The sequence below is a fragment of the Nycticebus coucang genome, chromosome 8, assembly GCF_027406575.1.
Source record: "Nycticebus coucang isolate mNycCou1 chromosome 8, mNycCou1.pri, whole genome shotgun sequence".
In the NCBI taxonomy this organism is placed as follows: Eukaryota; Metazoa; Chordata; class Mammalia; order Primates; family Lorisidae; genus Nycticebus; species Nycticebus coucang.
In genome coordinates this window covers 34,528,416-34,555,396 of record NC_069787.1, presented here as the reverse complement: position 1 = coordinate 34,555,396, position 26,981 = coordinate 34,528,416, and the positions used below count along the sequence as shown (strand labels likewise).

Below are 26,981 nucleotides of genomic sequence, written 5' to 3'. Positions count from 1 at the left end.
ATTTGAGTAAGGTTTTAAAATGACCATCTGCACAGCACATGCAAAGGCATAAACTTTCAGGCAGATTTTGTATGATCAGAGAAGAGGAATCTCCTCAGTGTATATGTGGCAAGGTTTTTCCATTCTTTGGGACACAGAAGGAATTGTAAATGGAACTCGCATTTTTGTGACTGGCTCCAGCATTTTCAAAAGCTGGCTAAAGTGTGAGCAGTCAGACTAGATTGATTTCTGGAAACTCTCTACTGTCCGCTCCTTGGAGCAGTCACACAGGGTTGAGTATGGCATGAGATGAGGAGGGAGAGGGAGAATGCAGGCAGTGGTATTTTTGAAACAGAATTATAAAAAGAATCAAGAGGTCATACTGGAGGAGAGTGGGTGAGGGGCTCCTCTTTCTTCTACGCGTGACATCACCAATCCCCAAATCATAACTGATGATAGATAACTCCACTCTATCCAATTTTCTCAGAACAACTTGCATAGTTACTTTATCCCCATTCTACAGATGGTGAAACCAAGGCTCAGAGAAACTAAGGATGCTTATTCTGAGTCACTTGACTACTAAGCGGCAGTGCTAGGATATGAACCAGGTCTGCAGAATTTTACAGTCTTTAGTGTTCCCAATCACTTGTGTGGCTCAAGTGCAATGAACCTGAATTGTTGCAGCTTTAGGCACTCCTCCCTGCCACTGAATGTCAGGAACAAAAATGTAAAGAAGGCAAAAAAACAGTAGACGGAGAGGGTGAGTTTCCTAAAGAAATGAAATTTCTCAAATAATGGAAATAATTCCTCAGGTGTGAGAGTGAAGGGGAAGAGGACAGGGGTGGGGGGCTGGGTCCCCACAGGGTAAAGAATACAGTTATAGGATCAATCTCATGACGGTGTAAGAGAACAAAGTCAGCCTCAAGTCCTGATTTTCCCATTTGCCAGATGTTAGGTATGTGATGCTTGGACAAATGACATCAACTCTCTGAATCTCAGTTTTCCTACCTGTAATATGGGATGATGATAATAATAATACCCATTTTGGCTAGTGGCAAAACAGGTTAGGTGAGGTGATGAACAAAAAGTACCCAGCACCGTGCTGGGGCCGCAGGATAACGGCTCTCCCACCCGTATCCTTTCCTTACATTCTGATGGGGGAATTCCTGTCTTAGTATTTACTATCTCTGCACCTTAAATAACTAATATCAGGAGACATGGTTTAGCTCTCTAATTCTCTTTCTCCCTTTTTCTATAATTTATTCTTCTGTTCCAGAAACAGAGGCTACCTCCTACTAACATCTTAACCTTCCTAATCAGACTTTTCCCCAAGGACACACTTAGGGTTTTCTTTAACAAAACATTAACGTGGAGTAGGGGTTAAAACAAGTCTGGTCTATTTTCTGAGTACACTGAGCATTCTACAGATTCAATCATTTTTTTAAATGTTAGAAATCCTTCACTAATTAATCAGGGTTTCGCATGAGTGCCCATCTTCTACTTGACAGCCAAAGTCACAGAAAGAGGAACAATCCAGAGTAGGTCCTACCTAAAGTCTGCCGTGTGGCTATTAAAACTAATAGGATGACCGAGTCTGTATACACGTATTTAAAATATTCCTTCCATCTGCCCCTCCTTTTGTGAAAGTTATCTGTATGCATTTGGCTCAAGGCCTGTTAAAGGTTTTTTTTTTTTTTTTTTTAAGCAGCCAGACTCAGAACACTCAGGAACACAGACAGACGTAGGAATTGCGTACAAACGAGGAGCTCTCCCACCCTCATCAGAATGTTTGCGTCTGACAGCGAACCTTCTGGGACAGAGCCAGCATTGTCACCGTGCTCAATGGCTGCTCTGGCTTCCTCGGGAATGGAGGTGATGATAGCAAGGGGGTGGCATGAAATACCTGGCAAGTGCCCCCTTCCTGGCTCTACTTACTACTTACTTCTTGCCATTCCTCTGCCCTCCAACTGTAGAGAGGACACGGTGGGCCTTGGCAGGTGCGTTCCGCCTCCGGTCTGGTGTGCGGGCTGCACTCGGACTCTCTGGCGAGTCTGTGTGTTCCAATCTGACAGCTCACCCGCCTCTGCTGCACGCCTCGGCCACAGGACACGGAGCACTGAGAAGACAGAGGACGTAAGTGGGAGCTTCGGCTCATTTATGTTCTGGGGGGGGCGGGGGTCATAGAGGAGGGGAATGAACTCCTAATCCAATGACTTTCATAGCAATCACATCACTTACTAATTTCCAATGAAAGGGAACCAAGATAGTATCTTACATGTGGGAACCCACTGTTTATCGATGCTGGAGAATGAGGAAGGTATTCAAGTTTGGAGGAATCTCTAAAGTTAACAAAACTCTCACAAGACTGGAGAGGTTGGTAGAGCTCATTACGAAACATTTAGCATAATCTGAGAGAAGGAGCACTGCCGTGTGAAATGAAAATTCTAAATGATTTCTAATCTGGAGGATCTGAGGTTCTTGAAAACAACAGATACAGCACAATACAAGAAGAATGTCTTAGCAGATGAAAAGCACAACCCAATCTGAGTAAAGCACTGAAGATTTTAGGGCCTTATAAGTACAATTATTTTCTCTAGTCTCTTCCTTTTCTTGTTTCTATTCCTGGAGATAGGAGATTTTTTTTTTTTTTAACCATGGAATTCATGAAAGTATTTGTGTCTATTTACAACCTCAGATGAATATATAAAGAATAAAATCTGACAAGAGAAAAAAACCATTTCCTCGAGCTTAATGTTTTTTGGCCCTTGAAGAATACTGTTAATCATCTGAAACATTCTGTTGACCGAGTTGCAAAACATCATATTAAATCTGCAATTAACTTTCCTCTAAATTAATTTTTTAATGATTTCTTCATTGCTGGGTTTCATAATCTCACTTATGGGCAAGCCAAGAATTATTGTCTTTATTAAAGTTTTGACAGTCAGAAATTAAAGGTTGACATTTGGAAAGAATGGCATATTATTACACTTAGCTATTAAAAATTACTTTCAAATTTTTGTGATAACCCAGCCTCCATTAATTTGTCTGGTATTGAGGCAATAAGTTCAACATATGTTAAAGCCATATTCCTCAGAGGAAGTTTTCTTAAAGAACAGAATCACGCTCTTTTAAACTAGAAAGGAATTCTCGTCCAATTAACCTACAGCAGCATTCAATTTTCTCTGAGGCTAAACGAAATTTGCTATCAAGAGTCACACCCAAATGGATTCTGATGAACATTAATTTTATCTGCATTTCAGTTTTTAAGAAAATAGGTGATGCTATTTAGAAGGCAGCTTGAGAAATCGTATTGTTCCAGATGAAGCTATGCCAGGGAGGGGGCCCATATGTTCACATCAAAGCTCGCTGAACAGAAGAAAATATTTTGGATCAACATAGCTACTATTGTTTGGGTTTAATTGTATTAATTGGATTGAATGAGTTTGTGACCCACAAGAGACCAGACTTTTAAGTCATTATGTCCTGGGTGTAATGGGAGAGTTCCTGGACACAAGTGAAAACGCTCTCTAACAGAATGGACATTTAATGCTCATTAGAGCTACATGAATAATATTTCCCATCGATTACATCACCAAAGGATGAACTGTAACATGGTACAGTTACCACCCCAGTGACAGAAGTGTTCAAACAGCATCATCAACAACAAACCAACTCCACCAAAAATCCCTTTGGCTATTTAAATTCCAGGTTTTAAATATAACAGTATGTATACATTTCTGGAACAATATATCCAAATAGAAACACAAAGAAAGAATAACAATGTTGCAAACAAATTTGAATTTGGCATAGGGCTGATGTATATTCAAAATCTCATAATGTTTGAATAACTTAAAGAAAACCTTAAAGATTTTGAGAGTGTGTAATGCTTTTTAGGTTACTAAGTAAATGAAACTTCTTTTTGACGCTGTTGTTATTGAATAAATTACTTATGGTTCAATGCAGGCAAGATATTAAGAGCTGTAAATATCCAACATTAAAAAAAATCACTTCCTACAATGTTCAATACTTTTGCAAAAGACAAATTAAGACACAAGAAAGTCCAATTATGCAATATGTCGTTCTGGCTTCTGATTTTCACAAGGTCAAAGCCAGCTTTGAAATAAATAGCACACTGAATTATTTTGGCATGACTAAAACGAAAGGCAAGGTACAAACCCTGCCATTCTGAATAACGCGTCCATGGTAATCTTTGCTCAAAATGAGGAGCATTGCATCAGAGTTAGCTCTCTGAGTTCTGCTTTTCTTCCTGAGCTGTCTCAAGGGGGGCAAAAGTTGCATACAGAGCCAGGCAGGCTTGCTTGGAGAATTCCAAGAGATTTGTGTAGAAGCCCCATGAGTAAAATAACATCAGAAAGATGCCTGTGTGACCCTGGAGGTAGCGATGGTGGTGGTGTGCGCCTGAGAGTGAGTGTGTGTGTGTGTGTGTGTGTGTGAATTTAACTTTTCTTGTTCTGTTCAGTACACCTTTTAGTTAGTTTGCAGAGCCAAATGTCAGAGCAGCCACTTGCAACGTGCTCCTCCTGTAGCCATCATTCCAGCATGCAGTCTCTCTGTGCAGATTTGAAAATAGATGTTGGCAGTTCTGAACTACTGAGCTGAGAGCTGTTTCATCTCTTCCCACTCCCCACTTTGCAATGCTAGTGTGCAGAACTCGCCCGCTCGCCCACTGCTGAAATTATGGTTGCTTGAAAAATAACTATATAAACCAAGCATTATAAATAATAAAAACAATAACAATAGCAAACTTTTACTAAGCATTTACTATGTGCCAAATGCTATACGAGGGCTCCTAAACCAAATACTTCTCTGTTGTGAGAGCTGTCCTGCACCTTAGAGGAACTTCAGCAGCATCCTTAGTTTGTACCCACAAATGCCAGTTGCAGCCCTTCTCAGCCCCCATGTCATGACAACAAAACTGTCTCCAAATGTTTGATGAGGTACAAAATCACCCCCAGGGAGACCTTAGCTCTATACTAAGCATTTTGCATATAATGTGTTTTAAACTTCAGAGATAACCACAAAAACAAATAAACAAAAAAGTAAAATTTGTCTTAGGCAATGTAGCATAGTTACTGTGGATTAGAACTTGGAGCCCAGCTTTTCAATATGGTGCAGTCTTTGGCATTTCATCAACGAGGGTGTGGTGGCAAAGCCTGTATTCAAACAGGCTTTGTCAATGCTCATGGTTCAAGTAAAAACAAAATAAACGGAGAAAGTCTACTTTTCATCACTGACCGTATGTATGTGGTTTCCTCAATTTCTCAAATACAAGCCATACCTTTGCCACGTTTCTCCCCTGCACACTTAAAGAATACTTCAGAATAAGACACCACAACTAAGATGCCCTTGAGATTGTACGCAAAGTCTTAAAGAATGGCTGGTAGATTCATAATGCAATTTTCCATTTTCCATTTCGGCATTAAAGCACTGAAGATCTTTTAAGAATTCTTATTTCACTAAATCTAAAACAACATTAATTACAGACACCCCATTATATTTTGTATCACTGTGAAAGAAAAGAGAGCTGTTAATTAAACCATGACATCCCTTTGTCTGAGAGGCCCAGGCTTTCCTGAAAGGTGTTGAACCATGAAAAAGACCTGCAGCTCAGGCTTGATGAACGGGTTGACTGATGAATTCATGATGGATAAATGAAGTGTTACTTGAATTCTAATCTGATCATTATTCTTTTTATTTCTGATTTTTATTTTAAAAAATACCTTTCTATATGAATAAGATAAGTTAAAAATTTTTACTCTGGGGTGGTGCCTGTGGCTCAGTGAGTAGGGAGCCGGCTCCATATACCAAGGGTGGTGGGTTAGAACCCAGCCATGGCCAAACTGCAACAAAAAATAGCCGGGCATTGTGGCGGGCGCCTGTGGTCCCAGCTACTCGGGAGGCTGAGGCAAGAGAATTGCCTAAGCTCAGGAGTTGGAGGTTGCCGTGAGCTGTGATGCCATAGCACTCTACCGATGGTGACAGGGTAAGACTCTGTCTAAAAAAAAAAAAAGAAAATTTTTACTCTGGAATGTTTTTGTATCATGGGAATTCAGAGCCTTTCTTTTTATCAGTCTGTATCAAGAATCTGATGCTGATTTTTGTCCTAAAATTTAACAGATATCCCTTAGCTCTTGATCAAAAAATTTTGAGGAAAAAAGAAAACCCTTTAAGACTTTATTGAGGATATCTCCCCTACACACACATACACAAAAAACTGATTTCCTTTACAAATTTGAGATTTCAAAGGATGGAGGAATGAAGCATTCCACTTTAAACTTCAAAACACCAATTTGGGGGCAAAGACTATAAAGAGAGGCCTGGCTGTAGGAATCTTCTATCCCCATATTGCACAGATCTTATTACCATCAGACATTTTGACATGATGAGAAATTGCACTAATTATGACCAGACTACATAGCTTCCTATAGAACACAGAAGGACCAGGTATAAAATCTACCAAATATTGTTGCAAAAGGACAATCATTACTCTTGTTTACTTTATTTTATTTATTTTTATATTGTTTTGCAGTTTAAGGCTGGAGCTGAGTTTGAGCCCGCCACCTCCGGCATATGGGGCCGGTGCCCTACTCCTTTGAGCCACAGGCACTGCCCTGTTACTTTTGCTTAATATTGCTGCCTTAGGGATATTCCTGTTTACCACCCAATCATTGGTAAGGCAATAGTCTTTAATAATGCAGACAGGCTTTTTCCATCAACCACTGGGTCTGATGATTGTTAGGTATAATTCTAAGTTATACCAATATTTAACCCATGCAGTGTCTTGCCTGCTTTTAAAATTTATTTCTGCAAATCCAACTATGATGTTAGTTCTAAGGCTGGCCACCGAGCATTACATAACTGTATATTTGGATTTTCTACAAAGGTGACTTGACTCTTCTAAGCAATGTTTTGAACAGGTGTGGGGTTTTTTCTGGGGAGGCATTTTGATAATCCTATTACCTTATGTTCGCAAAAACCTCCAGGGTTTAAAACTAATCATCCCAGCTTTGTAAGCAAGTTTAGACTTCCCATCAAGATCACATGATGCTGGATTAAAACTCACTCTCTGTTTACCAACAAAGAGCACAAGATTTTTAAAGTTGTTTTCTGTTGTGAATAAATTGGCCTTGAAAATAAGCATCGTTTACATGCTCTGAACTTAATATTCAGGGAGAATACAAACAGATAAGTTGAGGCCAAGGAACATAAAGAAAAATAAAAGAGCATAAAAGTCTACAAGACCAGAAGGTAATTAGTGTGGTATCTTAAATAACGTTAGCTGCAGGCTTTGACATGAATCAAACAGCCCCAAAAACAACAGGGATGGAAGTTACAGATGACAATGGTCACTTAGAGAACCATGAAGAAGAACGACCAGAATGAAATCCTGCCTCGAATGTGATCCCTTAAGGAAGGCAGAGGGGGTACTAGCTCTGGCTGGGTACCGAATCTTTGCTAAACTAAAACAAACACAATAATATGCCCTGAGAGGGATGATGCTACTGTGCTGGGTAATGATGCACCATAATTTTCATTTCCGTGACATGGAATAGACAGTGATGCCAGCTCAGGGCTGTTAAGAAAAATTCAGGTTTCAGGAATTTTCTACTAGTCATGTTGAAATGAAGGATTCTCAAATCCTCCCCAAGTTAACATAGCTGCATCTAATGCTCCTTTGGGGCCTTAAGAATCAGTGTCCAGGCTCTGGGAGAATCAATGCTAGATAGAGGCCGCTCACCTTGAATCTAGCTAGTTTCCCACCAAGTCTCAGGAGTCATCTGCATGATTCCCCACAACCTGGAAGCGCCAGAAATACAGCAAAACCTCACTGAATCACATCAGTGGGGAGAAGGATCAGCATTACATGCAGAATATTTTAAAAGAAATTGTGCCTTATTCCTTTGAAGTTAGCACCTTCCACCAAGCTGAGATAATGCACAAGTGTGGAGTCAGGAGATCACTCTAAGGACTGGCTTCCTCCACCTACCCACTGTTTATAGGTAAATAGAAGCTTTTCAAGTTCCTGTTTCAAATTCAGCAGGGAAACTCTCATATCCAGTTCCTGACTAGCGTAGGCAATGTTTAGAATTAGTGGAGTCTCACCGTCATCAGTGTCTTGGGTACTCCCCCTCTCTTCCCATCTCATACACACATCACGCTCATCCAAACAAAATATTACTCTTGAGAGGCTATTAGATTCAAGACCCCTGCAGAGTACTTGGCCTTCATTATTGCATTAAATCTTCATAAGAACCATATGAAGTAGGCTCAGTAAGGTTAAACAAATCACCCAAGGTCACAGAGCTAGAAAATGGCAGAGAACTCTCCCTCTTGTCTTACGTCTCTGTTGTAAACAAGCAAACAGGCAGAGAAAATATTTTCTAATAGATTCTACAGACAGCCAAGGTAAATTCAAGACTCAATCCATGCCAGGTGGCCACAGTCAGCTTTAGTGAAATCTGAATTAGGGGTTTCTAAATGGTGACTAATGATACAATGCCATCAGTGAAGTGAAGTATGGAGGGGTCCTCTGTGCTGTGTTTGACACCAATTACCTCTTAGGATTCATTTTCACAACCACTCCTTTATAGGTATTTCCCAAAGCCCCCAAGAGCTGCTTCAGCTCAGGGTCATACACCTAGTAAGTGTCCTGACTATTTAGCTAAAGACTCCTACCTCCCCCCACCCAACATTCCCTGAACTCCCCTCTCTAAAACCAAAACCATGCAGAGAAACACAGGTGAACAGGCTGGTGTCTGTCAACCGCGTGGCCGTGGGTAGGGAAGCAGTCGGTAGAGAAGCTTTGCTCACCTGACTCCAAGCGCCAGCCTTCCATTTAGGGCATCTTCCTCCTCGGCACTTTCTGTGCCCATCTGGCTTAGCAAGGTGTTTACAGTAATCACTTTCTAAATGGCTTCCATCTTTTGCCAGGCAGTAAACATTTCGTTGTTTATGCCCTCGACCACAAGAGACAGAACACTGCAATATAAAGCAATGGCAAGGTTGTTGTTGTTTTTTAATCACACGGAATTTGATAAAAAACCGGCGTCATGAAATATTAAGACAATGCCTAACAAAAGTTACTGTCCCCCTCTTTCACAGCTGCATTTCGGATAATATCTCAAGGCTCAATAGGGAACAGGGAGGGCACTGGGAAAAAAATGTCCAGAGCAATTCCATCCGGCATTTTGGCTCACTCCAAAGTGTGGGCTAATCCTGGTAATTTAGGCCAAAAATTAAAACAAACAAACAAAAAAAAACAACAACTTCATGAATCTAAAATTACCATGAAAGTCTGATTTGAAGTAGTCCTACTATGACATAGTAAGATACCACTTGAATAAAATGCCTTGTAATTCAGTGACTGGGATAAAGGTACATTTCCAAAATACAACTGTGTCTAATTTCTTAAGTGATTTAAGGAAACTCCTCAACCATTTTCCAGGCAAGAGGATAAACTCCCATTTTCCCAGTCCATTGGGAAGAGGTGAAAAAGGCATGTTAGAATCTGAAAGGTAAGCTCGCAGGTAAGTCCGTGCCAATTTCAGGAGGGAGGCACTACCTTTCAACTTTGATCTGCAGGTTCACTGAACTGTTTTAAATGTGACCTTGTCTGACCACATATAAGAAACTTGACTTTGATTTCAGATTAGGTTTCTCAGAAAGGTTTAGGAATCAAAGTGCCCACAGAATCAGGACAAAAATTTGATATGACAGTTCCTTGTAGAACAGGCAAGAGGCTGGCCCCACTGAGTGCGCTGAGATATTCAACGTCCATTGCCTCATTAGTGACCACAGAAGTCATTACCACTAGGATCATAAGCTGCTGGCTCAGGTTTTCAAGACACATTATTTTCCAATATAATGTTCTTGCTTTTTAGAGGGAAATGAGTTTAAGAATGAACAAAATGTGAAAATGCAATGAAAACAGTTTTCAAGTGTCACTGCCTTCTAGTCACTATTTTTTATTTCCTCCACTAACTTTGTGATTTTAACTTAAATTACCAACGTGCCCTTTTATGCTTAATGGATAAATAGCACCACGTAAAACATGTAGCCTAATATTAATTCAACCATTATTACCATGCTCCAAGTTACACCATTCATAAATGTCCCAGAGATGTTTTTCTAATAAACACAAATCATTATAAAAATTTCAGCAGCAGTGGATAGAGAAATGTAAAATATATATTAATACATTTGGCTTTAACTTTTTAACTTGAGGAAATAGAAACATTGCTGTTTTGATTTGAACTTTCATCTTATGAGTATTATGATTTGGTATAGTTGTTCTGAAGATCTTAATAGAGCAGTGATTTTCAACCGGTGTGCCCTGGCACACTGGTGTGCTGCAAAAAAATTTAATGGTCATTAAATAAATTGTTTGCAAAAGAAGTTCAAAGTACAGTAAGTATATACTTTTTCTTACCTTTTTTTTAAATCAACATAATTTAAGTGTGCCATGGAAGTATAACTATAGCTTCAAGTGTGCCGTGAGATTTAAAAAAGGTTGAAAAACACTGTAATAGAGGATATGGATAAAAGGAAGAAGCCCAATTTGAATATCTATACCAAAATAAAAATTCAACCTATGGTTAAATTTCTAAGAGTGGAATAAGGACAGATAGTCCCTATTATTAGTGACCAACTTTAATATTTAAAAATGTTATTTTGATAAGATAATATAAAGGCATAATTAGAATTTGGGATGAGTTCATTTGTTTATTCAACATTATTGAGCACCTACTATGTTCCAGAAATTATACAAAGTACAGGAGTGATGGACAAAACTCACATAGTCTCTGCCCTCATAGAGCTTACAGTGGGGGAAACCGAGATTAATTAAATGATGACAAAAAAAGCTGGACATTGGTGGCTCATGCCTGTAATCTCAGCACTTTAGGAGGTTGAGGCAGGAGAACTGCTTGAGTCCAGGAGTTAAAGATCAGCCTGGGCAATATAGCAATACCCCATCTCTACAAAGTATTAAAAATAAAAAATTAGCTGTTTGTGTGGTGGCTTGTTCCTGTAGTCCCAGCTACTCAGGAGGATAAGTCAGGAGAATCACTTGAGCCCAGGGAATTGGAGGTTTCAATTGGATCATGTCACTGTATTCCAGTCTGGTGACAGAGTGAGACCCTGTCTCTAAAAAATATACACACATGTACACACACACATACATATATACCATTTACTACATATGTGTGTGTGCATATTATAATGCATATTCATTGGGATGAATCCTATGCAACAGAGCAGACTGGAGTGCTTAGAAGAAGGCTCCTGGAGGCTGTCCCTGGGGTCAGACCAGCAGAGTCACAGGCCGTAATAACGAATCTGGATTTCCTTCTGCACGAGATGGAAAATCACTGAAGACTTTTAAGTCCAAGTAAGACATGGTCTGATTTTCGTTTCAAAAATTTTACTTTGCTGAGTGGAGACTGGATGGGAATCCAGTGTGAGTGGAAGGAAGGACAGTGCTTAGGAAGCTACTGTATCTGTTCTAGTAAGAGGCAATGGGGTCTGGGTTAGGGTGAGGAAGGGCTGGGTCAGGGAAGTTGGTAGGTTTAAAACTTGAATGTTTTAGGTAGAAATGATGGGTTCGGTGTGGGGTGGAGAGGAAAAGGCAACACCAGGGATGACTTTCAGGTTCCTGGGTTGGGCAACTGGATGGAAGTTGTAACACAGAGATCAGGAAGACTTGAGAAATAGCACCAGGAGTAAAGGTTATATATATTTCTAGGAAACAGATTGGACTTATGGAACCATGGGTGGGAACGCTTGACTAAGAGGAAGAAGCATAGCTGTCTTAGAGTAATCAAACGGACAGCAAGAACTTAAAGCAAGTCTGTCTGTAGGGATAGTCATTTCAATATGCAAATAGTCCAAACAAGCTGTCCCTTAATATGAAGGACAAAAAGGGAGTTGATGAAAATACTAATTTAGGAATCAACCATGGACATTAGAGGATACAGCCTAAAAGTAGGCAACAAGTCACAGAGTTATAGACAATTTATGGAATTACAAAAGGCACAACTCTTTCACATTTATTATATACTGCACTGCCTGAAAACTTTGTAAGCATTATCTCAATTAATTACCCCAATAACGCAATGACACACAAGAGTAGAGACAGGTCCTGTTACTGGAGACAATTGGTGTTTTCAAAATGGTCTAACAACCATAATTTACGTATTACCTCCCACATGACTCCAACACAAGTGGACACGTATCTGGTGGGGGCAACAACAGCATAGTAAAAGATAGTTAAATTATCGACAAGCTCCCTGATAGTTTACCTGAGGTGCAACCAACATTTGTTGCTAATGAAAGGAAAATGGATGAAGTAGTTTTTAAATATGATGGCTTAAAAACTTTTAAATGATGTGTATTAGCTGTAGCCTACCCAATTTCCATGTGTGTTTTTCTTATTTGGGGAATAAAGACTTGTAAAAAGAATGCAATACTTCAGCATGACTCACTGAACACCTTATTTGCTGAATATTGTTAAGATCTATAGGCGATTAGGAAGTTCTCAAAGTATATAATCTGATAATGCACACTCTTCTTTTAAGGCTTTCTAACTTACCCCAATGGAAAAAAAAATGACTTTATAAAGGAGCTGTCATTTTGATAATCAAACTCTTCAGCTCTTATATTCTAAGGGAAATTTCCAGTCCTTTCCCAGGCATCAACTTTTACATCAATGTGCATCGCTGAGATGAATAGTTAAATTTAGTGCGTGTTATTTACTGGCTCCATGTCGGAGAGTTTTTGCTGTTAGGAAAGTTTAATTCCTTATGTTTGCAGCTGAAATAGCTTCCTAGTTTGCCAATAGTACTCTTTTATTTTTTTCTCTCTCTTGGGAAAAAACCCAACTTGTATAAGGGAATGATTTTTCCCCTCATCTTTGAGCAAGATTCTCAAACAATGTAATCTCTGCTTGTTACTTGGAAACACCAAGGTCAGCATCCCAAGTGTGTGGGCTTTCAGGCATTTGTTTCTGTGTGGCCTGTTTGAAGGGGAATTGGAATGTGCAGCTTTGTTCAGATGTTGTGTTAACACTTTCGGCTAACCAAAGTCTAAGAGTTTAAAATCCTTGAACTTCAATTCATCTGGTGGAAATGAAAGTCAAGACGTGGGCAGTCTGTTCTTAACCTCTACCTAAGGCTTGATTTCTTAAGTAGCAGCAGCTCTGGATACCATGTGGATAGATTTGGGTCTGGTTTGCTTTTCCTGGTTTTAGGGGTACCCCGAATCAATTATACTGAGGGGCATGGTCTCTGAGTCATTAAGAAGCCAGCAAACCACCCTGTTGCATCTGCCTGGATGAGAAGGGGTGAAGAGCTAAAGAGAATAAGATCCCCAGGGTTGCTGAGGCTGCTGAGGACCTGGATGCCCAAATGAAGATGGAGCTCCACACAGAGCCGGTAAAGATACTGTAAGGAATCGAGGAGCAATAAGAAGGGGAAGGTGGGGGCCGGGTGCGATGGCTCATGCCTGTAATCCTAGCACTCTGGGAGGCTGAGGCGGGAGGACTGCTTGAGCTCACGGGATTGAGACCAGCCTGAGCAAGAATAAGACCCCATCTCTTAAAAAAAAAAAAAAAATAGCCAGGCGTTGTGATGGATGCCTGTAGTCCCAGCTACTCAGGAGGCTATGGCAAGGAATCGCTTGAGCCCAAGTAGAGTATGAGGTTGCTGTGAGCTATGATGCCAGGGCACTCTACCTAGGGGGAAAAAGTGAGACTCTGTCTCAAAAAAAAAAAAATAAATAAGGAGGTGGGGGATGCACACAATATAGCCAGAAGGAAGAGTCTGTGTGGGGCTGAAAGATACTGGAGCTTAGAGAAAGCACTGGACGGGTGGGGTGGGGACCAGGACACAGCAGTGGCAGCAGCTGCTGGACACGTGTGGGTTGATGGGTGATGCAGAGGCACCCTGGCAGTGTTTGGCAAGGTTCTACACATCCCGTGATGCCCGTCTCCAAGCAATCCACATGGATGAGATTCTGTCTATGTGAAATGTGTAGTGGGCATGCTGATCAACTCGTCCACATTTCCACCTATAGGACTGGCTGACAAATAGATTGGAAATAACCAGAACCGAAAGGCTAAGAATCATGTCTCACACACTAGAACCCTTTACCACGCTAAGGCAAGATTCTTCTTATCTAAGCATTTTTGACAATCAGATGGATGATGTCCCTCTGAGATAGGTGGAAAGAGTTCTGTTTTGAGACAGGAGACTATTAATGACTCTTCAAGGCCTTTCCCCTGTAATTCTGCAGAATATGAAAATAATATTTAAATCACTTCATTTAAAAAATGTCCAGTTGTGGGGGCGGCGCCTGTGGCTCAGTCGGTAAGGCGCCGGCCCCATATACCGAGGATGGCGGGTTCAAACCCGGCCCTGGCCGAACTGCAACCAAAAATAGCCGGGCATTGTGGTGGGTGCCTGTGGTCCCAGCTACTCGGGAGGCTGAGGCAAGAGAATCGATTAAGCCCAGGAGTTGGAGGTTGCTGTGAGCTGTGTGAGGCCACGGCACTCTACCGGGGGCCATAAAGTGAGACTGTCTCCACAAAAAGAAAAAAAAAAATGTCCAGTTGCATCTTTTCACCACAACAATAAGCTCTTCCTCATTCTGTTCTCATTTGGACTGTGTTTAAGAAAACATGAAGTGAAACGTCGTCTGGAAAGTATGTTATCAGAGAGGATGCAGTGCTTAGACACGAGGTTCGGGACTGCCTTTGCCAATCACAGTGATCAGTGACAACTGCGTGAGTGTCACACCACTGGGAAAGGCAAAAAGATGCCACCCTCTACCTACAGTTCCATTGAAAGAACCACATTCAAGTGCAAAGATATTAGGGATCGAATATAATAATCACATTCAAGTACAAAGGCTTAGGGATTCAAAGTTTCAAACACAGCTCAACGAAAGACCTGGAAAAATTATGTGGGCTTGTCACATAGCAAAAAGCCAGTAGCTGCAACTCACCCATGTTTATTTACTGCGTTCCCCTCTGTAGCCCATCAACAAATATTTATGGAAATGAATGAATATATGAAAGATACAGCCAACACAGAAGAAGTGTACTATAAACTGCATGTCATGTTTTCGTACAGGTTAGAAAGAAAGAACCACCTGGAATCTGACTCATGGTGCTAATGCTGAACTAATTTGGCGTAAGTTATTTCGATTCACAAAGGCCACCCAGGAGCACTTTCAGTTTGAGCTGAACTTCTGAAAATCATACCAGCAGCTTGCGTTGCGTTCATACCGTGACTAGGATGCTGGGCTGAAGAACACTGGCTTCTCATTTAATCCCGACAGCAGCCTGGAGGCTCAGGTGCTGTCAGTTTTCTTTTACACAGGTAAGGACACTGAAGGTCAAATAGGTGACATCCTTTGCCCAGGGTCACAGAGCCAGGAAGTAGTAGAGTTAGTCTTCAGAGATAGCATTTCTGTCCCCAGAACCACCATTTTTTTTTTTTGTCGAGACAGAGTCTCACTGTACCGCCCTCGGGTAGAGTGCCGTGGCATCACACAGCTCACAGCAACCTCTAACTTTTGGGCTTACGCGATTCTCTTGCCTCAGCCTCCCGAGCAGCTGGGACTACAGGCGCCCGCCACAACGCCCGTCTATTTTTTTGTTGCAGTTTGGCCGGGGCTGGGTTTGAACCCGCCACCCTCGGCATATGGGGCCGACGCCCTACTCACTGAGCCACAGGCGCCGCTTAACCCTTAAGCTATCTTGGAAAGAGGGCTTGGTTAAGAAAACAGGCTGCTCTCCTCCACCAGCCCATGGTGAAAACAGAAAGCAGATCTCAAGAAATGTCACTGGAGACGATTTTAGAGTCCTCTAATTCCTGAGTCTCCCAGAGAGCGGCTATGCAACGTCAACGGTTCTGACTTTGATTGTTCTTTTCACCACACATTTAGCACCTTGCAAAGAAGCCATCACAGGAAGCACATATTCAATCCTGCCAGCGAAGGGCCACATTTCCTCTTGGCTGAAGCCACACGCTGCTTTTCTCTTAGCCATCTTTTCAGGGTTTATCAACCCATGAGGCCTGCCTGATGCCACACAGTGAATTATGACTTCTGTGGACTAAATGAAAGGCTGCAGGTTGTAAATTCTGGCCTGCCAATTCACTAAGGAAAAACTATCTCCAAGATTATTCAGTCTACCTATTTATTTCACAAATTCAAGATTAGAGAAAAGAAGACGTGGCATGCTCCAAGTCCTGAAGCAAGTTAGAGGAGATGCAGGCTCAGGAGGCTTTTGTCGCTAGCAGGGGACACCATCTGGCTCCAGTCACACTGAGAGTCTGTGGTCGGGCTCCAGTGCTCTGCTCACTGCTCAGAACCCACAGCTAACCAGACACCTGATTCTTTCCATTCCAAACTGGGTGTGTGTACACAGAACTGAAGTGAAGGGCAAGGAACAGCCAGGTAGGTATAGACTTTGCACGTGTGGCTTTGAGGGACTGACAACGCCAATATAAACAAGAATGAGTTAGTGGCCGGGCACAGTGGCTCACGTCTGTAATCCCAGCACTCTGGGAGGCCAAGGAGGGTGGATTGCCTGAGCTCAGGAGTTTGAGATGAGCCTGAGCAAGAGTGGCTCTACAAAAAATAGAAAAAAAGCTGGCCAGGTGTTATGGTGGCACCTGTAGCCCCAGCTACTTGGGAGGCTGAGGAAAGAAGATTGCTTGAGCCCAGGAATTTGAGGTTGCTGTGAGTTGTGACACCACTGCACTCATGCCTGGGGCAACAAAGTAAGATTACGTGTCAAAAAAAAAAAAAAGAAAGAAAGAAAGAAAAGAAACAAAGAAAAGAAAGGAAAGAAAATTATGAGTTAAGATCAAATTCTGAGGGGTGACTGAGCCTAGGTCCTAACACAGGAAGGAGGTGCCCACCTTCACTTTGCTCTGAAATGTAGCACATTTGGGAGTCAGACAGACCTGGGTTGGAATCCCACCTGCCACACTGTACATGGTGCCTGGGGAGACAAATGACTTAGCCTCTCCCAGCTCAGGTCTGCTGTCTGTAAGATAGGACAGTAGCAGTATCTATACCCAATTATATTGGTGTTGCGATTAAATGAGATGATGCCTACAGAGCTCTCTGGATTGGCCAGGTAGCATACATGTAATAAAATAATACATGTTGTCACCATCACCACTGTGACTGTTTCTACTCAGTACAGTCTTTTAGAACATCTACCCTGAAGTTAAAAAGGTGAGTATTTAAAAATATTTTAAATAATGAACTCCAAGATTTAAATTCTAACACACACATTGATGGGTAAAGGTGGGACTTTGGTAAAATCTCGCTCCAGTGAATGAGTGAAGTGCTTTCTTTTCCAAAGGTCACAGAGAGCTCCACAGGACAGACATCAATGCTGAAGATTCCTTTTGTAGTGTCCTTTTCTCTTAGAGACTGTCACTTATTAATAAGATGTCTTCTTAGCAAAGAAAAGGCATCACATCTGAATGTCACATCTCTTTCTATTCCATCATTCCCTGCTCGCACTGTCTCAAGAACTACGGACAGTTCTCATTTTTCCCCCCACAAGGAAACATGTTTATTACAAAGGAAATACAAAAGATACAGAGGAAGAGATGCAAATTCTCATGTTTTTGTGATCTCATTGCTTTGATGGCCTGAGACACAGAATCATCATCTGTGATGAACATTAGGGAATACACAGTCACTTCCCGGCCACACTCTACCCGGCTTTGGGAGCTGTCATGGTCCTTTGTCAAAAAAGCATATTTCCTTAATGGCAACGTGAACCCATTTAGAGGGGTTTTATAGGGCTTCTCACAAAACAAGAATGACTCTGAACAGGGGCAAGAGGGACCAAATATTGAGGAGGAAGGGACAGAAAGCTTTACCAGGAAACAAGGGCTGTGACTTCAGGCCGTGAAGCCAGTGTTGACAGGCCTGCCTGACGGCTGTTTGTGGCTAGGACCACCCTGGCACTTATTACCATGAAAAGGAGCTGAGAGCTGGGAGAGATTGGCAGGGAACACCAAAGAAGAAAGCGGATGTGAGAGTCACGGTCATCACTGCAGCCAGATGGGGCATTAGGCCACCCTCCCATCCCCACTGCACCCACCCCCCTCCAGGCTTTGTGATGCTACAAAGTTCTATGAAAAGGAACTAAGAGTCACATGCCAATTCCTGGAGCACATGGAGGCTCCAGGCATAGGCTGTCAACACAGGGGCCAAGTAGGTGGCCCGGCAGATGCCCAGCAAGGGAGATGGCAGGGCCAGCAAAGGTGGGGAGACATGGAGAGGGACTGGTGCCCTCCACCCCCATTACCCTGGGACTCCCAGGACAGGGGACACTCCAGTTGCCCCCCTCTCCCATCTCACAACATAGCAACTTCATAGTAGGAGGTAAATTAAATTTTAACATTACATTAGTCATGCAAGTTATAAAACCTAAATTGAGGTTCTTCTTGTTCTGTGAGAGTGAAAATATTACACTTTTCCTCCTCATCTAGAGAGAAAGAAAGAATCTCCAAATGCAGCGCCTCGGGGGTTCCATCAGGGCCACACCAGGGGTGCCCCTGGGAACCTGAGGCACAGCACCAGGTCCTGTGACCCTCCTGTGCCCTTGGCTCCTCTCTTCCCTAGAGCACTGCCTGTTTTTGTCAGACTTCTTTTCCTTTTCAAGGGTAACACAGTGACTATTTGTAACCTGACTTCAGCAGAATAACATGTTGGCATTTTTCAGGAAAGAGGAGACGACAGTGTAAGAGCCCTCTCTGAGCCTGCGTTGGGGTTATTTATGAAGCAGTCTGGAGGACAGAGAGGGTAGTGGGTGAGATATTTGTTCCAGGATCCTTACTCTCAGCTGTTCCAAAGGAGAGTGAAGAAGCATCTGAGTAAGTAACTGTTTCTGTGGCTGGTAGAAACAGTGACCAAAGTTTCCTGGTACTCTCAAGGTGGACTGTGATGGAAGGCCCTGGGCAGAGGTTCATGGCTACCTGGCAATGACCACAGATAGATAATAGTGCTGGGGCAGATCCTCTTGACTTGACTTACGTGATTGTCAAAGGCTGTTAGTTAGGGATGGGTCTGGGACGTTTCAGCCACTTTTGGGAATGCTTCCAGTCTGCCTCTGGATGCTCACGTACCTAACAACGTCCACCCCTTGAACTTTGTCCTCTTCCCAAAGAAGCTATCAGTGTGTCAGTCAGGCATTTCTAAGACACAAGGACAAAGTTCACTCAATTGGCTTATCCAATCTAATCTTCTTTGTCCATCTGGCCCTTCATGAGCTTGGTATGAAAGGAACGCCTTTTCAGGCTGGCACGCCAAATACACTATACTGAAAAATTCACAAGATTTTGGCAAGCAGTTTATGTAACTAATCTCCTTTTGGGTGGATATTACTACCCAGCCCAGAACTGAGACATGCATATACATATCTGAGCCTGTATCCAGAGAAATACATCTTACTAGGAGAGAAAAAGGTCATTTTAACCATCATTGAATTAGACGCTCATCCTCCAATTTTGCATTGCTCTATCGGGAGTTCAAACGGCAGTCACTCTCTCTCAATATACATTATTCAAGTCCTTTGTGGCTTTTCTTGTCACCTGTTCCTGCCTACCTTTTGGTAAAGAAACAGCTCAAAGTACCAATATGAAAGGACAAGATGAGAAGAAATAAAAATCAGCGAAAAGGTAAATGGCATATAACACGGAAGTCTTGGCATTAAAAGTGGATGAAATTGTGTTTGATAGTTTTCTGCAAATTTAAATGATTCTTCCATTACTCTGAGATGTATTCATATGGAAATAGAAGGAATGAGTCAAAAGAGGGAGGGAGTTATGAACACAGTTTGGGGACAAGTCAGGCCTGGTTTGACCAGTACTATCTCTTCCTTTGCCATCGTCTGCAAATGCATATCTATACCACAAGCATCTACCTTTTCCAATTCTGACAACAGAGATAGGAAATGGTGGCGAATATGCACGTCAAACTTAACATATTCAAAACAGAAGTCCTAATCTTCCTCCCCAAATCTGTTCTTCCTATAGACTTTCCTATTTTAGTTGATGGAAACCATTCTTTCACTTGCCCAGTCCAAAAAACTTGGAGTCACTTTGATTCCATTCTTTCTCTTGTCCCCCACATCCAAACTCTCAGCTCTCCTTTGGAACTGCCTTTTTTTTCTCGGGGTGGCGGTTAGGGTCTTGCTCTGTTGCTCAGGCTACAGTTATCATACTTCACTGCAGCCACAAACTCTGGGGCTCAAGCAATCCTCCTGCCTTGGCCTCCCAAGTGCCTGGGACTATAGACACCTGCCACAAAGCCTGGCTATTTTTTCTATTTTTAGTAGAGACAGGATCTCGCTCTTGCTCAGGCTGGTCTTGAACCCCTGACCCCAAGTAATCCTCCCGCTTCTGCCTCATAGAGAGCTGGGATTTTAGGCATGAGCCATTGTGTCTGGTGGCACTACCTTAAAGATCCATCAGAATCCTTCTCACCACTTTCCCTGTGAGCATTGTCATCTGAGCCACTACTCTCATCTGAGTTACTACAATGGCCTCCTAATGGTCTCCCTGTTCCCTACAGATGTTCCTCCTGTGCCTTCCTCTGAATTCAGAAACCAGAGTCATCCTTTTAAAACTAATTCATGTTTCTACTCAGCCCCCCTCCCTTCACTGACAGTGGCTTCCTATCTTTCACTCAGGTGAAAGCAAAGATCCTTTCAATGGTCTGACCCTCTCCTACCTGCCCTTCCCCCACAGTCTATCTCAGCTTCCTCTGTGATTACCTACCCAACTATTCCAGCCACACTGGCCACTTTGCTGTTGCTAAGATGGCACTAGCAAATGTCTGTGTGGCTTGCTTCTGCTTTTCCCCATATCCTCACTCCAATGTTACCTATTTAATGGAAACTTCCCCAAACCTCCTTATAATTACAGTTCTTACCTCCTTTTCCACGCTGTTCCCTGTCCCTCTTCCCTACTTTATCTATGGCACTTAACATCGTCTTCTATAATATAAATTTTACCTTTTTTTTGTTTTGTTTGTTATTTATAGCTTGTCTCCACTATCCACTAGAATATAGGCTTGATGAGTTTAGGCTTTTTGTGTTTTGTTCACTCCTGTATCCACAGTGCCTAGAACAGTGCCTGGTTTAGGGAACACACTCAAATATTTGTGAAATGTTCAAATGAATGCATGAAAGGGTGAATAAACAATAGAATAGGACCCAGAGCCACTTATCTCATGAGAATATTTAAGGATTAGGCAAACATTCTGCACAATACTCAGTTTATTGTTAGAACCAAATAAATAACTATTGCTCTATCTCTGATGTCCATTCAGTCCCAAACTGGCCAAGTACTCTCGTGGTTTAATATTTAATTCACAGCTACATAACTAAATACTGCACAGGTAATAAATATCCAAGGGGAAGTTTATATGAGAATGTAACACAAGACAGACAGCAGGCAGAACTAGGAACTTAGACTACTTCAGTGCCCTGCAAATGTAAGACTAACATAAAGTTCCCCTCTACCACGGGCACCACCAGATAGTTTCTCCTTCTCAAAGATGCCACATTGGAGTACACTTTTGCCCGATGGAAAAATGTAGATAAACAGACTGAAAACGGAATACAAAGAAATGCAACAGACAAGAATGGATTCTATGAAGGTCAAGTATTTTTTATTGTCCACTCTGGCTAGGTACATCTAAAAGCAAAAACCTGAACTCTTAACACGTGTTTCAAAAGCAGTTTGTCTCAGTTCTATACTGATATTTTGAATTTTTAAAAATTTTTAAAGTTTTCTTTCATTTGGAAAGTGGTTCTTAAAGTATGGGATAGCTGGGATTATAAAACCAACATCTAACTCAAACTCTACTGCGTTAAACTCAGCAGAACGAAATCACGGCCATCCTCCTACACACTATCTAGCCAGCCCCCATTAAGCCTATCTCTTATGAGGGCTACTTGTTACCCAGATATTAGGATCAGGACACTTGCAGAAAGACCTATTTTTCTTAGCTCAGCAGGACTTTCCCTTACAGATGTACTAATCTTCATCATTCTAGGGTGCTATAAATGTCTAGGGGGAAGCCCATCCATCTCAGAGTTTTGGTCTGAGATTGCTAGGTGACCAAGTCCAATTTTTGAGTTTCTTTGAAAGCCAAGTGTAAAAATGTTCTATTCAGAAATGCAAATATTTAGCTACCTCCAACTTGTGATAAGTAAAATAAACAAAACCAGGAATCTGGCTGAAAACCCTTGGGAAATATTCAGATGTCAAAGACTCGGCTTGGGCCTTTTACAAAGCAGAGAACTAAATCAGTTTAATCAGTTTCCACTTGGGCAAGGGGTTGTTTCTTTTATGGGTCCCAAATCAAAATTAGTATTTCTAGAAGTTTTGAAAGCGCCCCCATGAAAGGCAGTGGGAAAATATGAGTTTTTGCTGTCCATCAGGTCTGGATCCAAGAATTACTGATTGTATAATATTGGAAACTTGCTTAACTTTCTCCCTGCACCTCAGTTTTCCTGTCTGCACAATGAACATAATAAGATCCATTCTGCAAGCATTATATGAGGATTAGCAATAATGCATGCAAAGCATCTGACCCAAGCTATGGCTCACAGCAGATGTTCGATATAGGGGGGCCTTTGCTATTCTTTTCCACTTCCAGTCAAATCTATGTGGCTGACTGGTCATCAGTTCATGACTGTGAAGTGCAGAAACTCATTCAATCAGAAAAGAGAGCTTTGGTGGTAGCTGTGTGTTCTTGTTTTTTGAGGGAAGATTTGCAGGTGCTCAAGCCTAGCCTAGAGTCACTGGTAAGATTATATTTGGGCAAAAGTCAAAATTCAATGTCTAATTTTAAAGGGCTTTTGACACATAGGCAATTTAATGTTCTAATTAATTCTGGACAGTGGCACCCACTGCCTTATGAAGAATCATAATCTCTTCTATATTGGGCTCTAGTGCATAAGTCTGTTTTTTTAATAAATATTTCTGTGGTCTTTCATCAAATGAAGTTTGAGCATTGTGGGGAAAGTCCAATGTTCCATTATAGCGTAAGTGCCACCATAAAATTTCTGAAATTGATGACAATAGCTTGGGTTCATCTTATTTGCCCTTCCTCTACCAATAGGTTTCTTCTCTAGTATTAAAGCTTTGGAGTCACTAATATTAGTGTTTATGGCTATTGTTACAGTGATCTTTTTAAAAGAAAACAATTGAGATTGATTTTCCTCCTAGGACCAGGAGATACATCATCTAAAATGTTCTCTGGCCCTCTGATCTCAGGGTTACACCTGCCATTCTGAGTATATAGGATGTGTCTGTGTGGCATGGAGCTTGGGCTTAGTAAATATATACGGCATTGGCCACCTTCTGAAGGAAGGAAGATTTGCAGTATGGACAAGAGGAGGTACAGAGAGGTAGAACTAGAGAACTAGAGAAACTTTCTTTCCCAGAAGTTCATATACAGAAAAACCAAATTAAAAGTCACACATCTGGGGCGGTGCCTGTGGCTCAAAGGGGTAGGGCGCCGGCCCCATATGCTGGAGGTGGCGGGTTCAAAAACAGCAAAAAAAAAAAAAAAAAAAGTCACACATCTGGAAAAGTTGATCACCTATGTAGTTTCTTCTGATGGGTTAAAAAAAATAAATAAAAACAAAATCCTTAGCTGGTGGGGAAATAATGGACTGTGGAAACATGATCTCTAAAATATAACAATTTCTCTTCCTTGAGGGGAGGAAGAGAACAATTTTGTAACCGCAAAGATTTCTCTGACTTAAAAATAGGGATTTGGTATCAAACATGTGTAAGAAATGCTGTAGCCTATACCCACCTAATGCCCATAAGAATGTGGAAAGTGAAATTTTGCTATGAAAAATCCATAGAACCAAAACTCCAGACATTGCCAAATATTCACAGGACAGTAGGGGTGGGAAATCCCCCCCTCCAATTGAGAAGCATTGAATTATCCTAAGTTCTCAGGTGAAACTTCACCAAGTTTTCAAAACCGAATTGATTTTACTTGACATGGTGGTAGCAGGGCACACAAAACTTCTTTGCAGATGGGAGTTATGAAGGGTCTCCCAACATCACTCCAACAAAGTCAAGGGCTGAGGGTAAACAGGTTGGGAAGCCCCTGTCTATAGAAAAGGTGACGTGTGCAACATGAAATCCATTCCCACACACAACAATGAAGATCCCAGTGGCAATGAGCAAACATGCTCTTCCTTCCTGACATCATGTCCGTGACCCTCCACCCAAAAGGGTTCCCCAACATGTCACGTCTGATTCAAAGACAACCAAGGAGTAGGAAATAATAATTTCACTCAGAAAGGACAAAGAGCAACACAAGAATAGGTGAGTTGGCTGGGTGGGAGCTTTTTATTCAACTCAAGGAAAACAAACAGCACACGTTTTTAAAAAATCTCTTTAGTTTTCAAAGGAATTTGAACTTTGACTTGGTAGCAGATTTAAAAAAGGGGGCAGTCTGTGTATGGTCAGATATTTACTGGAAGTTAGTAGCAAGACTTCCACTGAAAGTCTGGATTTCCCCCCAAAAGGACCATTCCTTTCATTTCACCTGCTTGAGTGGGAAGGGGGTGGAGGAAGAAAGGAGATGAAAAAAGAGAAAATCATGAGGAAAAAGCCAGTGGAAAAGTAGGATTTTATTCCTGTTCTCAGTGCAGTGCCCACTCTTCCTTATTATGCTATCGTGTAAATCTGAGATTAAAACCAGCTTCCTAAAATGTGTCAGGAATGTTTACGTTTGTGAAATAAACCCAGAGCTATTCTTGCCTTCCTTGCAAAGAAAAATACATGCTCTGAATGATTTATGTTCTTTTAAGAAAATTTTAAAAATAACTTATATTGAAAAATTTCAAACTTAGAGAAAAATTGTGGGAACATCACAACAATCTCCCTTATCCCTTCATCGAGAGCCGCCAATCACCATTTTACCACATTTGCTCCTCCATCTCCATCTCTGTGTATGCCGTTACCATTTTGTCTTCACCTGAACAGTGGGAGAGCAATTTATGGACATAATGTCCCACCATTTCTCAAACTCTAGTCTCCTTGAATCCAGGATTCTCTCCTACATAAACACCATGCAACTCTCCAAGTCAGAGTATCACTATTTTTACACCACCACTGAACAATCCTATTTCTTTCTTTCTTTCTTTTTTTTTTTAATGATTCCCTCCTCCAGCGAACTCTGTATTTCTAAACGTCTAGACCAGTGTGATAAGGGATTCAGTTCCTGAGTAGCTGGGTTCATTCTCATTCATTGATTTCAACTTTGTTTTAGCAAGTGCCTACTTTGAGTAAGGCACCAAGCTTGAACTGTGGGCCTCATCAGCTAGAGGAAATTAAGGTTGAAGGCAATTAAATAAATGATTTGGGAAACAATTTTTATTTGAAATGTGACCATTTCTGCATCTTTTTCTCTGTCCTAGATAAGGTAAAGAAAGCAAACCCACCCATTTCGTTTTTTCTCCTGTTATAATTCCCTTCTCTTTATCTTACCAAGTGCCCAAATCATAACTATGTTTTATCATTCACCTGCCACATGGACTAAGAGGTTGGGCAGTCCTTGAGAGAAGGAAGGGTGAAGAAAGGAAGAGATCGCAGGCCAGGACTGAAAGTGGATGACTGTCCTACCCAGGGACAAATAAGACTCAGTATTGCTGAAAGAAAAGTTCAGCAATGTAGCTTGGTTTTTGCTCAAGAAATAGTTTGGAAGACATTTTGATGCGTTTAATTTCAAACAGAGAATTACTAGAGTGAGATCACTTTTTAATAAGTTTTAATTTCATCATTTTTCATAATTCACCTATAGTGCTTTAGCATCTTACTGTCTACAGCAAACCTCACTGCCACAAACATCTGCAAAATCTCATCTCTGACAAAATTTGATCTATGATCCTAATTATATATACTTACTGAATAAACATTTTTATCATCTCAAGTTTTTCCATTTCTCTTTGTATATTAAAAATGTCCTAAATGTCACCCAATGTGTGATTCATACTCTTTTCTCAAACCCTAAATCTTGCTCTTTACCTGGATTAATTTTAAAAGAAATGATTTCTTATATTTATCTCCAATGTGCTTGCTCATCTCCTGAACAAAATCTGTAAATACCTCAATTAATTCCAGAATGTTTTAAGCAGTTACATGCTGGGTAACAAAAAATCTAAAATTATAGACATTCTTTTTCCACTGAGGTTACATTTCATAATTTTACCAACTATACAGTGACATGAGGGGATTCTCTCTGAGCTAAAACCAGTGGCTTGAAAGTTAGAAAATTCTGGGTTCAAATCCTGGTTTGACCACTTCCCAGCAGTGTGACCTATATTCAAGTAGTTCACTTCTCTCACAGTGTTGACTTCATCAAGTAGAGAGGATTCAATTTACAATGTGGGTGCACTGCTTAGCATAATTCCTAGCACAAACTAAATGCTCCAAAATGTAAGGGATTGGCTCAGCGACCATAACTCAGTGATTAGGGTGCCAGCCACATACACCAGGGGCTGGCGGGTTTGAATCCGGCCTGGGCCTGCTAAACAACAATGACAACTACAACAACAACAAAAATAGCCAGATGTTGTGGCGGGAGCCTGTAGTCCCAGCTACTCGGGAGGCTGAGGCAAGATAATTGCTTAAGCCTTGGAGTTTGAGGTTGCTGTGAGCTGTGACACCATGACACTCCACTAAGGGTGACATAGTGAGACTCTGTCTCCAAAAAAAAGAAAAAAGTGTGTGTGTGTGTGTATATATATATAATCATTATAATAAAAAAATCAAAATCCTCCCTATAATTGAGGAAACACATTGTACACAATTAAGTGGGGGAAAAACCACCTGTTTGGTGGGTAACTGAATCTGTCAACTCATTCACTTTATGAGCTATTTCAAAAGAACATGGTTTAGGGAGAATTATTTAAG

At 41.3% G+C, this 26,981-nt stretch overlaps 1 protein-coding gene and 1 long non-coding RNA gene across 5 annotated transcripts in view; one reads left to right on the top strand and one right to left on the bottom strand.

The window, feature by feature from the left end:
• ADAMTS9 (ADAM metallopeptidase with thrombospondin type 1 motif 9) overlaps nt 1-26,981 on the bottom strand; it is a 179,949-nt gene that overhangs the window by 37,732 nt on the left and 115,236 nt on the right. For both annotated transcript variants that reach the window (XM_053599270.1, XM_053599271.1), the window contains exons 29-30: nt 8,812-8,979; nt 1,922-2,095 (exon numbers count right to left, since the gene is read on the bottom strand). In XM_053599270.1, the coding sequence (XP_053455245.1) occupies nt 1,922-2,095; nt 8,812-8,979 (342 nt within the window). The remainder of the gene's footprint in view (nt 1-1,921; nt 2,096-8,811; nt 8,980-26,981) is intronic.
• On the top strand, nt 1,539-25,983 carry LOC128591628 (uncharacterized). Of its 3 annotated transcripts, none has more exons than XR_008381601.1 (7): nt 1,539-1,851; nt 1,953-2,112; nt 9,446-9,515; nt 11,255-11,389; nt 13,247-13,430; nt 15,129-15,377; nt 15,946-25,983. It is a non-coding gene; the product is annotated as an uncharacterized LOC128591628 (long non-coding RNA). The 3 variants fall into 3 exon arrangements; XR_008381600.1 differs by having other exon boundaries at nt 9,446-9,527; XR_008381602.1 differs by having other exon boundaries at nt 9,446-9,527; nt 13,247-13,441.